Below are 16,637 nucleotides of genomic sequence, written 5' to 3'. Positions count from 1 at the left end.
GCAAAATATGTGAGAGATGGGAGGTGACACTGAACGGGAGGGCATATAGTTTAACCCCCCACTAAGGGGGGGCACCGCCTAGCATCAACCATATGCCTGGCAGAACAGCTCCATCTTGCAGGCCTGGCGAAATGCTAACAGGTCCTGCCGGGCCCTGGTCTCGTAAGACAGAGCGTTCCACCAGGCTGGGGCCAGGGCCGAAAAAGCCCTGGCCCTGGTCTATGCCAGGCGGGCCTCCCTAGGGTCAGGGATCTTTAATAGATGTTTACTGCTTGAGTAAAGGGTCCTATGGGGCTCATATGGGGAGAGGCGGTCCTGCATATACAACGGTCCCAGTCCGCATAAGGCTTTATGGGTTAATACCAAAACCTTGAACCTGATTCGGTACTCCACCGGTAACCAATGCAGCTGGTGCAATACCGGTGTTATGTGCTCCTATATTGGTGTTCTGGCGATAACCCACACTGCTGCATTCTGTACCAGCTGTAACCGCTGGATCAGGTTCAAGGGAAGCCCAGTGTAGAGTGCATTACAGTAGTCCAATCTAGAGGTGACCTTTGCTTGGACCACTGTAGTCAAGTCGCAGGATGATAGATAGGGGGCAAGTTGCCTGGCTTGTCAAAGATAGTAAAAAGAAGACCTGGCAACCGCAGTAACCTGATCCTCCATTGTCAGGGAGGAATCAAGAATCACCCTCAGGCTCCTAACTCTTGGGACCAGTGTAAGCAGTGCCCCAACGAGTATAGGAAGCCAGGGTCCCGAATCCACACTTCCACGACTCAAGTACATGATCTCCATATTCGTAGGGTTCAGTTTCAGCTGACTTTGTCTCAACCATCCAGCCATGGCTTCAAAATCACGCTCCAGGACATCCAGGGCTGATCCAGGCTGGCTGTTCATCAACAGATAAAGCTGCGTGTCATCCGCATAGAGCACAACTTTAAAAAAAAGGGACAACAGGGGTAAAGGATGTATAACCCATTTACTGCTCATATTACCCTATTGTCAATGTGATGTTTTCCACTGATGAAAAGCATATTGCTGCATTAAGTGTAGGCTCTGATGTGTCTGATATTTGATGTTCATTCAGATTTCTATAATCCTGTTCTTAGTATATTGCTTATTAGAATGGTTTGTTGTAGTGGTTAAGAGCTAAGGAACTCTAATCTGGAGAACCAGGTTTGATTCCCCACTCCTCCACTTGAAGCCAGCTGGGTGACCTTGAATCAGTCACAGCTTCCTGGAGCTCTCTCAGCCCCACCCACCTCACAAGGGGATTGTTACAGGGATAAGAATAACATACTTTGTAAACCGCTCTGAGTGGGTGTTAAGTTGCCCTGAAGGGCAGTTTATAAATCAAATGTTATTATTATCATTGTATTGATTGTATTGGCTTACATTGTTTAATCCACTTTGAATCCCAGTGAGAAAGGGGGGGCATAAATATAATAAATAAAGAGAGTTTTGTGTTTGCAATCAACTTACAATGTTCATCCTTCTATTTTTAATACCAAATAATTAAATAGGTCCACTGTTTTAAAAAGTTGGACACTGATGTTGCTGACATTTCAAAAGCTGAAGTTCACTGAAGCATGGGAAATTGCATTTTACTACGGACATTGGTCTTTTTACAGCAAGTTGCCATTAGCCTAGAGCACAACCATCAAGAGACACCATTGATTATTTCCGAATCTGTTCAGCCAGGCTGTCTGGGAAGGAAAAAACGGAACACCTGCAACATAATCTCCTGAGAACCATTAATTAATAATTACATCTATGGGAGTAACACTAAGGCATGCTCACCATCCATAGAAGAACACATTTCCAAACAATTCAGCTGTCTCTTTAAGTAGCTGCCCAATTGCCTTGTTGCTGTGTAGAAGCAATCAGATATCATCAGAAAGATCTGCTAAGCCTCTTGTGTTTTTTCATATAACAACGATACAGCAGCCCTTTGAATGCCTTGCTGATCAATATTTAATGGAACATCACTCCTTTCTGAAGTCTAAAGACCATTTTTATCCTTACTTTTTTATCTTGTATATTTTCTGTCATGCTAAGGATTTTCTTGGAGAAAGTATTCAAGAAGGCACAGTTCCCACCTCAACAAGACTAGCAGGTAGAATATGCCCAATGAGGAGAAATTTCATTAGCAAGTAGCAACACTCTATTGAACTCTGAAATGATCTTCCTTTAGAAGAAAACAGTACACTTCCAACTTGTCAAATCACAGACCTCTTCGTAATGGTCAGGACAATTTAACAGACCTTTCAAAACTATCAGTTTATAGTACATCTGTCACACAGGATCCAAATGCCTTCCCCTTAAGGAAACATTTCTGTAATGAATCATTACCGCTATGAAAACACAGTTCCACCTTACAGTTCAGAATTCTGCCTCAAGAGACATTATGCTTCATAAGCACTTACTGGATAATGCCCATTATGTCACCAATGACAGTGACAATGTCTCTACTTCCACAACAAGTTACAATCCTGGGAGGGAAGGGGCTAGAGCATGAAACAACAAAACCAAGTAGTATGGCAGCACAGAGATGCCCATTGTTGGTTTTGTAAGCCAGCATTCAACTGTTGGGCCATTCCACAAATCATTTATTATAATTACATCTTATGGGACCAACTTCGGTGACTCCCTTCACCATTCCAGGAGCTTCAGTCTCATAAGGCTTGGTTGCATTTTCATAATACTCCAATGACACCCAAACTAAACAAAATGCAGAGCTGCACATAAACATCAACACTGTAACACCACTAGCGACAGAATGGATATATCTTTAGATATAGGCTGCATGTAAGGAAGGAACCAGACGTACCCTGCAGAGAAGAAAGTGCCATGCCATACTCATGGCACTCGCTCAAACTTTCCAAGAACTGTGTAGCATTCCATCAACATACCTAATTCTCAATATCGTCCCATCTGCAGATAATAAATCCAGACACTGGAGGCACAAACAGGTGACAGCTCTTTCTGCAAACCTTAGAAAAGTCACAGGGTTGTAGACAAAACTGAAGTTTAAAAAAAGAGGAAGAGGAAATACTATGGACGAGGGGACCTGGGAAAACAAAGTGTCCCCCCTCAGTCCTTGAAGGTTCCCTACTTGGTTAAGAGCGCGGGACTCTAATTTGGAGAGCCAGGTTTGATTCCCTACTCCTCCACTTGAAGCCTGCTGGGTGACCTTGGGCTAGTCAAAGTTCTCTGGAGCTCTCTCAGCCCCACCCACCTCACAGGGTGTTTTGTTGTGGGGATAATAATGACATACTTTGTAAACTGCTCTGCGTGGGCATTAAGTTGTCCTGAAGGGCGGTATATAAATCGAATGTTGTTATTATTATTACTTGTAAATGCACTAACAATACAATCCTAAGAAGAGCTACTACTGTCTAAGACTACTGAAATCAATGGGCTTAGACTGGAGTAACTCTTAGGATTGCACTGTAAATGGTATTATTTTATATGCTAACAAAGTTTTAAATGCACTTCATGTTCTTTAAGCAGCATACTAATTTTTGACCTTATAAGGAAGTATTGCCTACATTTCAATCCCCAATCCTCTCCAAAAATGTTTTTTTAAAAATTGGGGGGAAACCCTCACAATTGCTCCAGGGCTTAATAATTTCCAGAAAATGTGCCTCTCTATATTGAAGCGCTGAGAGTAATAATAACTAGTACTGCAATATGTCTATTGTTAATATTCTTGCCACAGGCCAGTTGAAGACCTCTCAGGAGTGTCAGAGGATTCCCAAATAGGCGACATTACAATAAATTAGCCTTAATGGAATGAGACCATTGATCCTGAGAACCAATGGTCCTTTCTTCCTCTTAAAGGGGTCAACACTGATCAAAAGTGCTTCAAGCAGCCAGTTCTACTTGAACAGCTAAGGACAGCTCAAACCTAAAAAAAACTAAATATGTGGTACTTTAAAGATTGAAGCAGTAAGCCTAAACCAGCTGATATTCTATCATCTACCACTATCTCCACCTTGACAAGACTGAGTTTCCGTTTGTCATCTCTCATCCATTGCTATTCAAGGATACTTCAGTCTGTAATATTTACTCTGCTGTACCCCAGCCAAGGCACCACTGCTCAAGCGTAATGTCAAGGGTCAGATAATCTGGTTTGGGACAAGATCCTCCTTTTGCTGATCAAACATGCTCTTTCTATAGTACAGCTTCCACCATCTGGGCAGAAATCTGAGAGAAGCAGAATGGTCCAAAGAGACAAAAAGCACACCACCATTGTCTACCCAGGATCTCATAAAATCCTATCACAGCTCTGCCCATTCCCTTAAACTGTACCAAAATAAGGAGTTTGTTTTTTTAAAAAGATTGAAAATATTTAGAGTCTGGGCCAAAACTGTCTTCACTGTGTGAGATTTTAACCTTTTGGAGATGCCATTTTCTTCCACTTTTTTGACATTTGTCAATCTTGGCAGGAAAACAAATTAGAAAATGCAAATCCATGTGATTTTTCTAGCTATTTGAATACAGAGTACAGCTGCAATCTAATTGTATCTCTAACAAACTTGCAACATCAGTGCATTTTTCAAAGAGCAAGTGAGAAAAGAGGCACATTACCACAAACTGTATGCATGTGGCCTGTACTCAGAACATTTAGCCAATCAGAACAAAGTATCTGGTTGGTCCTAAATATATTCTTTTTAGACGGGCCAGGATTTAATTTCCATTTAAGTAAAAACTCACTCCATGATATTAAGATTCACTCTTTAAGACTCAGTTTCTCCTTAAACACTTAGTATATTACATAATGCAGATATTGCTAACCAAAACAATAGAATTCATAAGAACAGCTACAAATTTAAGAACAAGTATTTTCAGCTGTTTACTGGATGACTATGACTACTTTTTAAGGTACCCTGACCTGGATGACCCAGACTTGCGCAGTCTTGTCAGATGTTGGAAGCTAAGCCAGATTGGCCCTGATTAGTACTTGGATGGGAGACCAGTAAGAAAAAACAGGATTGGTATTCAGAGGCAGGCAATGGCAAGCCCCTTTTGTTACCCTGCAAATCCTACAGGGTTGCCATAAGTTGGCTGTAATGTGACAGCACTTTGCACACACCTTTTTCAAGGTGGAAACCGATCAAGCATTGCTTCCGACCAGTTTTCAAAATCAGAATATAATTTGATTACTGTACACTGCTGCATTCAATTCTTCCCTCTGAACATCAAGCTTTTAAATAGATTTTGGCAGCTGGTCAACATAAGCTGAAAAGACTCTTACAGCAAACAGTATTATGGACTCAAAAATTAATTTTAAAAAGGAATTTGAAATCTAGTCTCACTAAATGTAGCTGCATGATTAAATATCAGAAGGTCATAATACAAGTAAACTTCTGAAAACAAAAATTAAAAAACAAAAACTGAGGTATTAAAGTTCCTCCTTATATAATGGAGGAGTTTAATCATTTCACAACAATTAATTGCATTTGATTTTGAAATTTATACTCTGACTTTTGAAACAAGGTCCCTCAAAATAACTTACAATGAACAAGCACCCAACTTGTGTGTGTTGTTGTGGGGAGGGAAGACTCTTCAAGCAGGGATAAGGGCTGGCTGGATTGCCAAAGCTTATACATCACATGCTTTTATTGTCTTTTTTAACCTGACCATCTCTGACGACTGGAAACTGCACATAAGTCTTGGTCACCTAGGGAAATGGAATTGCACCCACAGACATCATGCCCACTCAATGAAATAAGCATTCAGTATAACTTAAGAACAAGACCCAGGCAAGCATGTTCTATTCACAAGTAGTCCTGCACGTGCATACGCTCTTTTTCATGTTATAGTAAACACATATGATTGAGCATATGGACAGGACCTGCAGGCACAATCATGTTGCTTCCAGACATACTTTCCCCATATTTTATTATGAATTGTCCTATACAGAAAATTTACAAACAGGGAGAATAGGTGCCACCACCACAGACCTGAGGTTATCTTTCGTTCCAGTAATCTTCAGAAGAAAGTTGACTAGAAAACTTTAAACTAGCTTGATATGATCTAAAGTTGCCTGAATCCCACAACAGCGGCTGTCAACAGTTGTGACCAACTGGAATCTTTGTCCCATCCTTTTTTGGCAGTTCATTCTGGATTTCCTTCCCTTATGTGCACCATCCATAGGAACACGTGGAGGTGGCTTATATCAAACCAGGTCACTGATCTAACTCGTATAGTGCCAGTCTACTCTGACTGGCACAGGCTCGCCAGGGTCTTTCACATCACCTCCTAACCCGATGCTTTTAACTAGAGATGAATAGGGAAGTAAAGTGCATTCTATACAGGGGTCTTCACAATCTCTGTGCAAAAAGTGTTGGTTTTGGCTTTGAATGCAAAACTCATTCTCCCATTAACATACTTAAAAGGGACACACATCCATTTCAAATAAAAAAGTATGGACAAGAACTTGAACGTTTTCAATTCAAATATGCTGCTAGTCCTATTGTAACCATGATTTGTTTGTACAAATAACTCTCATGTCCATTAAAAAGTTTGAATTTTGTCTTTTTCACCTTTTTGCTCTCTCTCTCGGAATGGAAAAATTAAGATACCTGTACTAATGTCACATAGAAAGCAATAGTTTGCAGCTCCCTCTGGGTACACTCACAATTTTGCTTGTAGAGAACCAACACATTATATGCTTTTAAATTTCAGAAATATGCCAAATAATACAATTTTATATACCAAGTTATAATGTTACGATGTTAAATTACATGGGTTTAGGTTTCCTAAAGGGCAACTATTGTACATACTTACTTTCCCTCAAAGTTTCAATCATCTCCCTCAAAGCCCCTGCCATCTGTTTTTTCCCCATTGTTTTAAAATTTCTATAAATTTTATACTTGCCTACAATACCAGTGCAACTGGATAAATCTCAATCACAAATTGAAGTACTTGTTAAAGATATTCTAGAACGCATAAGGAGATAGCCATAGAAAATCTTCACATACTTAATTGGAAGCAAGTCTATCGATTACGGTGGGATTTTCATCCGCCCTGAGCCTGCTGGAAAGTGGGGAGGGTGGAATAAAAATCGAAAATAAATAAAAAATTTGATCCCTAACCACATGTACTTAGAAGTAAGTTTTCCAACACCCTCTTGGAAATTCATCAATTTCATATTTCTTTTGAAACAATATAATCTATACCCAGTACTTTAAATATGGACGACAGGACTGGAAAGGGCTTGGAAGGAGACCAAGGCAAAAACTACAGGGTGGGATGCCATTCTTCAGAGGCAGAGCTACATATGTAACATAGAATCACAGGGTTGGAAGGTACCTCTAGGGTCATCTAGTCCAACCCCCTGCACAATGCAGGAAACTCACAACTACTCCCCCGACTTCCCCAGTGACCCCCACTCCATGACCAGAAGATGGCAAAACACCTCCAGTCTCTCTAGCCATACTGGCCTGTGGAAAATTGCTACCTGACCCCAAGGTGGCGATCAGTGTTACCCTGAGCATGTAAGAAGGGCATGAGAACTAAGCACTAATGTAACCCATTCTGCCCTCTCCTTCATGATTTGCCCAAGTTCACAGAATGAGCATTGCTGCCAGATGGCCATCTAGCCTCTGCTTAAAAACCTCCAAAGAAGGAGAGCCCTACACTTCCTGAACATTTAAGGTTCAATCCTTGTTACCTTCAAGGATGTTCAGGTGCAGGGCTGGTAGAGATCTGGTTTTGTTACCCTGGAGAGCTCCCAGGGTCAACAGACAAACCCAGCAACCAGTTAATATAAGGGGGACCCAAGCAGGGATGAAGCACTGTATCTCTTCCATTGTTCAAGTATGATAAAACACATGCACAGTGCTCAGGATACAGATACATACTAGAAGTTCTGCACACGTAAGAGGCAGAAGCGCCTCTGTAACGCAGTAACAGAACCTTGTATCTTTTCTTTACAGAAGATGTCTACTTAAGCTGCTAACAAAGCTTGATCTGGATGCATACTTCTCTCCTGCACATTACCTTCCTCTTGGAACTCAGTAATGTCAATTTAATACACTGGGTTGGATCCTCCCCTGTAAATTTCTGCTAATGGAAAGAGAGGGGTTTTCACAGATTCTCCCCTCCAATTGTTTATTTTGTTTGTTTGCATTATTTATAGTCCGCCTTTTTCACTGAGACTCAAGATGGCTTACACAGCGTGAGTTAGTCCAGTCAATTTCAAAGACATTTCAATAAACAAGTAATAGGGTAAACAAGTACAAATTTGCAAAGATTTAAACCAGGAGAAATCCAAAACAGAGCTGAAGAAATGTTGAAACAGAGCATAAGCATTGAGCAATATTACTCCTCATGCTGTTCCTGAAGGTTGCTTGTCTTCCAGGTGCATCCAGAAGCTTTGGGGATGTTCAAGATGTGGGCAAGGGGGGGGAGTCCTATTCCGCTATAGAAATGCCCCCTGCTAGCGGAAATTTTCTGCTGGACCCAAGCTACTACCCTATCCAAAAGGCAGAGTGTGAACAACCATTAGTTAGTACTGAACAACTAAGATAATACTCTAAGTAAAGCTGGGCATGGAGCCACTTGTCTGCCACAGCAAAATGCCAAGAGGTTTCAAAAGAAGCAAGACAGTTAAAAGTTGGTCAGACCCAAATACATTCAGTTGGTCATGGAGCAGTGTAAGCCAAGAGCCAAAGCTACACATGACACTGGAGAGCCATGACTAGATCCTTAATGTTTTGATGGGAAATGTAGGCAGCTTGGCGGAATGTTGGACAAGTGACAGTTGAAAAGTCCATTGGACAGCAGTCAGAGAGCCAAGCTGCAAGACTAGGATGCCTACATTTCCCATCAAAACTTGAGGGAAGCTGTCAAGTGTCCAATCTGTGCCTTTTGTCTAATCTGTGCCTTGTGTAGTTCCGCTCTATAAAAAGCAGCTATGAGGGGCAGCAAAATGACTGAGGTCTGCAGCAACGAGGAAACTGGTCTTAAACTCTTCCTTCTTTGATTGATTTAAACTTGTAATACATTTATAGTCCATTCATGTTTACTCAGAAGGAAGTTCCACATAACTGAATATGGTTCATTGTGCCTTAGTACTGTAATCTAAGTATATATGACTGCGCTATATGCATACTAAATAATAATAAGTTGCACTTGCTCGTATTCATCCCTTATTTTTCTTGCCTCCCTCAACTGACAAATTTTAGATTGTACCATTTGAGATTGGGCTTCTGCTTCTCCCTCTTTTTTGCTTATACATAAAAGCACTCTATATACATGCAAAAAAAACCAGTAGACACACATCAATACATAAAAGTAATAAACAGCAGAAGTATACAAAAGGTGTACACATGGAACATTCTACACAATAGCTTCTCCCTCTCTTTTAATACTGACCTTCTACCAGTTGGTCTAAGGTGGTAATCTTCTTAGTACCATCAATAGTGTAGATGGTTCTCACACCCTGGGGCAGATTGACATTATCAGAGAGAGTTCGGGTCAGATCAGCTAGCAGGGCTTCAAAAGACCTAAAACGATCTGGGGATATGGCATACACAATCCCTTTGAAATAGCGGTCCCCATTGCGATAGAAGCGGACTTTCTTGGCTTTCTTCTCGGAGCTGAGGGTCTGTAGAGTGCGGGTTCGGTAGAAGCTGCAATGGGCACTGTGGGTTGGGCTTGGCAGGCCATTCACCCGTGACCCTCGACTATACCTCTGTGCTTTATCACGCTCATCAAAATGTTCCAGCTCCATATCTCTTCCAAAGGACATCTTGAAAGTTAATCTGGCGGGGGGGGGGGGGGAGGAAAAGACACATAGCAAAAGCTAATTAATAACCTTATATTAATATTGGAGATAGATTGCTTCATCAAACCACATTCAAACATCTCTTTCAATAATGTTTAAGAACTCTGATTAATATAAAAAGTAGGTTGTTCCATAAGGTGTAAGATAACATCAGCTAAGTAGCTGACATTATATACAGGAAAAAGAATGGAGGGTCATTGACCCTGAGCTATATAAGAACAACAAGAACTAAGTGGCCACTCTTCACATAGACTCCCTGCAAGGATTTATATTACAGGAGAGTCTCAAGCATTCTAGAAAAGACATAGTGCCTCACTGTTCCATCCAAGGACCTATCCAGACCTATTCCATCCAGATTTACACAAGTTTCACTCTTATATTGTAGCAAATTCAGGCTGTTCCTCCCCACCCACCACCCACTCCCTGTAATGATTCCGTTAAAAAGAACATCCCATTTTTCAGGTTGACAAAAAAACACAGTATTTTTTGTCACTGAGAAAATGAAGCTCTTCTATAAGCTTCTTTCAATACCTTTGCAGTGCCCACATAAATGATAGATAAAATGTTCTATAGCACCTACTGGCTAGTGCCTACAGCATCGTTAGTGATAAGTTACACTATTTTTCTCCCTCCATACTATTTTGTGACCTTGAATTTTTTTTCTAAAAAAAAGAACACTTCCTTACTGCACTACTCAGGCTAAGTGATAGCTAATATGCACCAATAAGCACTAGTACAGCTACTCTCCCAAACTGCAGTGTCCCACCATTTTCTGAATCTTATATTTTCAATTTTCTTTGACAAAAACAAGCTTCCCCACTTTGACACGCATGATGGTTTTTAAATCAGCAAATCAATTTTTACCAGCAATTCTATTTTATGTAAGCAGGCTTAGGACATCATACTTCCGCTATTTGAATGGAATCAGTGTGAATAATGTAACTATAGGGAATAAATATATGCTGTATGTTGATATTTAATGGTCTGTATAGACATCTAGTGTGACCACAAACAATCAACACTATCACTTAGTGTATTGTAAGTACTTCTACCAGCCAACAAATAGGAGTAGTTCTGAGTAAGTGTCTTGCCTTTTATCTCTATGACTTCCCAATACCAATGAGATTAAAGTGACAGAGAACCCATCACAGAGTACTTCTGCACCAGCTCCAATGAATGCATGGACAAAGCAGTGGGTTTTATCCATGAGCAAAATCACAGATGTAGCTATTGACAGTCTTCCTATTTACTTCCACACTTTTATGGCAGGGATAAAAGGGACCAGAACATACTTTGTGGGTAACCTATAAGCAAGGGATAAAGTTTTTTAAAGGGCTGCTTTAGGGCAGGTGTTTGGATTTACTGCTAGGTTTCTTTAAAGTAGGAGTAGGAGGGTCCAAAATAAACAAAAGCCAATTTGAAAGCCAGCACTAAGCAGGTGGAAAGGAATAACACCATTTTCATATCCCTAAACAGAATTATGTAGATTCAAAATGGAAGATAGTTTTAAATTCCCAATTATAAAGAATTCACCTGGGGCTTATTAGGGACATTCCTTGACCATGTACATTGGCATAGGCCCTTAATCACCACAGTATGTGGATAAATAAGGCTGTATTGATTATATTTTTTTAAAAAAATACTTACAATAGACAATGTAAGTATCATAAACCACAGACAATCCGTAGAGATTCTTCTCCCTCTCCTGTGGAGCTACCCAGAAGTATGGAGAAGAGAGGCCATGCAACATTGGGCTCCACAGGGGAAAAACCTGAGCAAGGAAGATACATTCTAATATCATGGACAAGGTCTTGGGCACAATTACTTAAAGACCCAGTTTTGCATTCAGAAGGATCAAGTGGCAAAGCTTTTCCTGGGCAGCACTGTTCTGGGTTGTAGTGGAGGAAGTTCAACTTTGAATAACCCTCCTGGAGGAGGCTTAAATAGAAAATTAGCATGTCAGAGTGAAGGCTAATCCAAATTCTCCCCAATACACCATTTTCCCCTCACACAAGGAATCTGGAGGGGGGGGGGATTCAAACATGCAACATCACCTGAAGTGGTATAGTTCAGAAGAAAGCATTAGCACTTGGTTCCATATAAGAACGGGGTTGGAGTTCCTTTGACCCAGTGACACTGGGTTGCCAACCTCCAAGAGGGGCCTGGAGAACTCCTGGAATTACAACTGGCCTCCAGAGACCCTAAAGAAAATGGCAGCTTTGAGAGTGGTCTGAGGGAACCCTGCTGGGTTCCCTTCTCTCTCCAGACTGTACTCCCAAATCTCCAAAAATTTCCCAGCTCAGAGTTCGCAACCCTAAATGATACTGAACACAGGATCAGTCTGCCAGAAATACATACAAATGTACCAAATGCAGCACTTAGAAACTTATCTTTAATAAAAAATATAAAACCTTTATTAAAATTAGTAAGTGTAGGTGATTTTCCCTTGGGGCAAGGAAAAATAATTCATACTGGTATAGATTTGTCTGATTCATGCTACAGTTTTGAAGTAATCAATTAACAACTGACATAACACAAGAGACAATGAGTAGATCAAAAATAATCAGAGACATTTTACCCTAAACCCAATAGCTTTATTTCCAAGTATAGTACATAGACTAAACCATCTCAAGCCCTTTCTAACAAAGGAATGTAACTGATCTAATATATTTTGATCTTTCCCTCAGGATATACAGAAAATGTTTTTTAGGATGTATGTCACTACAAATGCTCTAGTAATTTTTATAAACCTACAAAGCATAGTAGTTTTTTCTGTTACTGGCCCTTATTTGGTTCAAAGCTATAGCTTAGATTTGTTATTTTATTTTATGCAACTTTTTTTAAAAAAAGCAAAATGTATTTATAGCAGAAAGATGCAAACCTAATTTAAAAGCAGTTTCTCTATTTCATTGATTTCCAATAAAGATGAGAAAATTGCAATAGTCGGCTTGCTATCACCACTAATCCTTAGATGACATATTTTCCTTTGAAAGTTGCCAATAGTTGGATGTGAGGCCCAGACCTGAAGTTAGTTGCGCGTGCATAAATCTCAAAAAAGCAAGATCATTAAGATCATAAAAGCACACTGCAGACTGTAGCCATCACATCCAGCATTTTGATTCCAGTGGTGTCTCATCAGGTTTTTCTGGGAAACGTACAAGGACAGTTCTCCACAGCTTGCCCATAGTATTTGGTATTTACAGGTAGACTGTCTCTGAATACAGAAGTTCCATTTAGATAACAATACTCTCAATGGGTCTTTTTGTTGCTTTTAAACGATCTAACCTACTGGTTTTTACTGTATCTTGCACTAATTGCTTATATTTATGCTGACAGGCTACAAAGCTACATATCCTGAAACCTCTGCATATTTAGAAAGGCATGTATGCCACACTCCTGGTAGCTCCCAATTCATATCACATGATCTCCTGAAGAGTTAATGAGTTCTACTCACCAGTTTAGAGGGATTAATTTAGAATTTGTGTTATGGAACGCTTATTTTAAAAAAGAAGACTACCAGACAGAAAGCAAAACTGGACCCTATCAAAATCAGATCATGAAAGATGTATATCAATAACCATGACACACCTTCCGCAAGAAGCTAGAGGGTCAATTTAGGCCTAAACGCAGCAGCAGAATTTTCAGCAATAAAGGAACAATGATATTAAAATTATGGGACACCATTCTAATATTACAGCCATATGAGTAAGAAATAGCCCTACATGGTTACACCATGCAGAGCAAGAGGAAAAACCAGCGTGACACTGCAGAGGATTAACATTTTAAAAAGCACAATGGAAGAAATTTTAGGAGATTATTCTGCCACAGTATGAGCAGTTTTACTTCAATGGGAACCTTTAAAAAGGAAGTGAAATTCTTTTCTACTGGAGGTTTAGCTCTCCTAAACCTCTGTGCTCATCACCTCAAGGCAGAGACCACAACCCCCATGGCATTTAATCCAGAGAAGCCCCCCTTTCTTTACAACAGAATTAGTGCAGTGCAAATGGTTTAAGGGCGGCAGCCTAGGACCTGAACATGCAGACAATAAATCTATTCTGATCACAGGTTACAATATCATGGAACACACCCTTCTAAGACCTTCATGCCCCACAGTTCATACCACATAAATTTATGGCAAATTACACATATGGCAAAAACCAGTAGGTAACTTCACAAAACAATCACACCACAGATCACAAATACATACTGCAGATCAATAACAAATCAGAGAAGACTGAACAATGGGATCTATTTAGTGAGCCATTAGAAAAGCCACTGCCCTCTATTACATAATGGTGTTTTTAAAGGCATCCTTTAAAATGTGGTGCAAGTGTTTTAAATATAGAATAATAAGCCACGTGGACCACCTAGATTCACAAATGACAATGGAGTTTATAACCATTTAGTGGAGCAAAAGGAAGAAGATATTCACTCTTGCAATCTTCCAGCTATTTTTTAAAGAAAGGTGTCACCATCTGCCCCCTTATTAACAGATGGGGCATGTTTTCCCTGCCTCCGCCTGTACATTTAAAAATGCTGCAGCTATGAGCGCATGAAATAAAGGTCTCTAGCAGGGCTCTAATGCACGTGAACACACATTTTAAAAAAATTTAAAGCACAATATAGAATGGCCCATATGGCATATGATGTCTGTTTCCAGAGCAAGGCAAAAGGAGACGGGTTTTTTTTTTTAATGGTACTGGCTTGCTTCCCACAGGAGCCTCCACACAATGACAGGCACCCAGACAGCCAGGGACCTCCTCCTCCCAGCTCTGCTTCAGTCAGGCAGCCCAAAATGGTGCAAATCGCAGAGAACCAACCCCAAATTTAAGGAAAGGAAGAATGAAGAAAAAAATACCCCCAAAGCTGCTAGCTCAGCACACCCACCCATCCCTACACACCCCGTAGACAATAGCCGCAGGTATGAAAACCACACATGCTTGAAAGAAAAGGAGAACAACCAGAAGCTTTGGCGTTACAAGCAGCAGCTGGAAGACCAACTCAGCGTACCCCTGCCGGGTCTTAGAAGGGGAGTGGGTGGGGGGCTACCCGAGGGATTAAGGCTCGCTTCCCTCGAAACGCTTACCTGCGCCTTGGAAACGGCAACGCGTCCCTCCCTCACAGCTGCAGGCTGCTTGCTGCAAAAAAGGGGCGGACACCGGCCGGGTTTAAATGGACAAAGCCCAGCTCCACTGCCACCAGCCCTGCCCGGTTCGGCTCGGCGACTGCGTCCGCCCAAGACAAGGCTCGGCTGGCTTTGTTGTGCGTCTTCCCGCGGCGCCCTCCTCCCTTGCGTGGCTAATGCCGCTGCTGAGGTGCTCCTGCGAGCGCTTCGCCTTTCTTCTTCCCCCCGCCGCTTATGGGAGTGATTTGCATTAGCCCTGCCCTCATTGAAATGCGGCTCTTCACACCCGGCTGGGCTAATCTCGCACGCCGCCTCGCCAGCCAGAGGGCGCCGCCGCGGCCGCCCTGCCTCTTTCAGGGGCTGCGCCTGGAAGAAGCCGTCAGAAAGAAAAGCTGGGGGGAGCACGTGCGGAGCAACGCTGTCCTGTCTTCGGCCCTCCGCCCTTTTTCGACCCAAGCTGCAAGCCAGTCTCAGAATGTGAGCATGTGCAGAGAGCAGGCTGTGGGATGGTTTACCTCTGTGGTAGAGCTCGGAGTCGCCTAAATTCAGCTCCAGAATTATGACCACACCCGCAACATGGAAAATAAAGGAGCACCTCAGGGCACCTTCTGCCACATAGGAATATCATAAACAACCTGTAGAATGTGAGGTGAGGAACTAAAAAATTTCCGTAGTGCTCTAGACTGAACTGGAAGAAGGCTTTTTCGGTGCAGCGTTAACATTTATTTATTTATTTATTTATTTATTTATTTATTTATAAATATAAATACCTTTACAACAATAAAACCAGTAAAACCACATCAGACTACAGTTCCCCCCAAACCGCAGCTCATTCTGTTCGTCCCTGCCAACGCTGTGCAGAGGAGGGGGTTTCAGTTGTTCCGTTCAGATCCTGACCTCTCATGGGGCGCCTCTCTAGCAGCAGTGCTGGGTCCAGGATAGCCCCTATGTTCTTATCCAAGTTTGCATGGGTCAGCTGAACCCCATGGAAAATGGGGAGCCCAGTGTCCTTCAAGATGCCTTCCCAACCAGCATTGCTTCCGTCTTGTCTGTGGGGTTCAGGTTCAGTTTGTTCACTTTTAGCCATTTGACCACAGCTGCCAGGCAGTGACCCAAAACCTCTAACTGCATCACCGAGGGATTTGGATAGAGAGATATAGAGCTGAGTGTCATCTGCATGTTGATGATATCCAGTTCCAAAGCTATGAATGATTTCTCCTAAAGGCTTTAAACTCCTTTACGTAGGAGTTGAATAACATGGGGCTGCACCCTGTGGAACCGAGCAAAATAATTCCTACACTGAAGGCAGCTGATCTCCAAGAGCAATGATTTGAGCCCAATCCATAAGGAACGTTAAAACGAGTCTAAGGCACAACCCTGATACCTACTTCTACCTCTAAATGCCTCAACAAGATGGAATGGCCTACTGTGTCAAAGGCTGCAGATAGATCCAGGAAGAGCAACAAAGAAACATGGCCCTTTTCTACATTCAGATACAGGTCATCAACTAAAACCACCAGAGCCATCTCCACTCAGGAGCCTTATGGTAACTTAAAGAATAAACCTGTTCTGAGACCCATTGTTTTGGTTTTGTTGCACCAGGGTCACCCCTCGGAATTTAGTTCAAAATATGATGGCCAGATTCTGAAAAGGGACTCGCCATACTTTACACTCCTCTCTTGTACTCAGAGATCTCCATTGGCTTACAGT

At 41.6% G+C, this 16,637-nt stretch overlaps 1 protein-coding gene across 6 annotated transcripts in view; it reads right to left on the bottom strand.

Moving 5' to 3' along the window:
- Window positions 1-9,766, bottom strand: part of DCLK1 (doublecortin like kinase 1) — a 283,608-nt gene extending 273,842 nt beyond the window's left edge. For all 6 annotated transcript variants that reach the window (XM_054973774.1, XM_054973773.1, XM_054973776.1 and 3 more), the window contains exon 1: window positions 9,391-9,766. In XM_054973774.1, the coding sequence (XP_054829749.1) occupies window positions 9,391-9,766 (376 nt within the window). The remainder of the gene's footprint in view (window positions 1-9,390) is intronic.
- Window positions 9,767-16,637: the final 6,871 nt, after the last annotated feature.

Source organism: Eublepharis macularius, chromosome 3, assembly GCF_028583425.1.
Source record: "Eublepharis macularius isolate TG4126 chromosome 3, MPM_Emac_v1.0, whole genome shotgun sequence".
In the NCBI taxonomy this organism is placed as follows: domain Eukaryota; kingdom Metazoa; phylum Chordata; class Lepidosauria; order Squamata; family Eublepharidae; genus Eublepharis; species Eublepharis macularius.
Note: the sequence above shows the minus strand (reverse complement) of the source record. Positions and strands in the feature narration are given on the sequence as shown.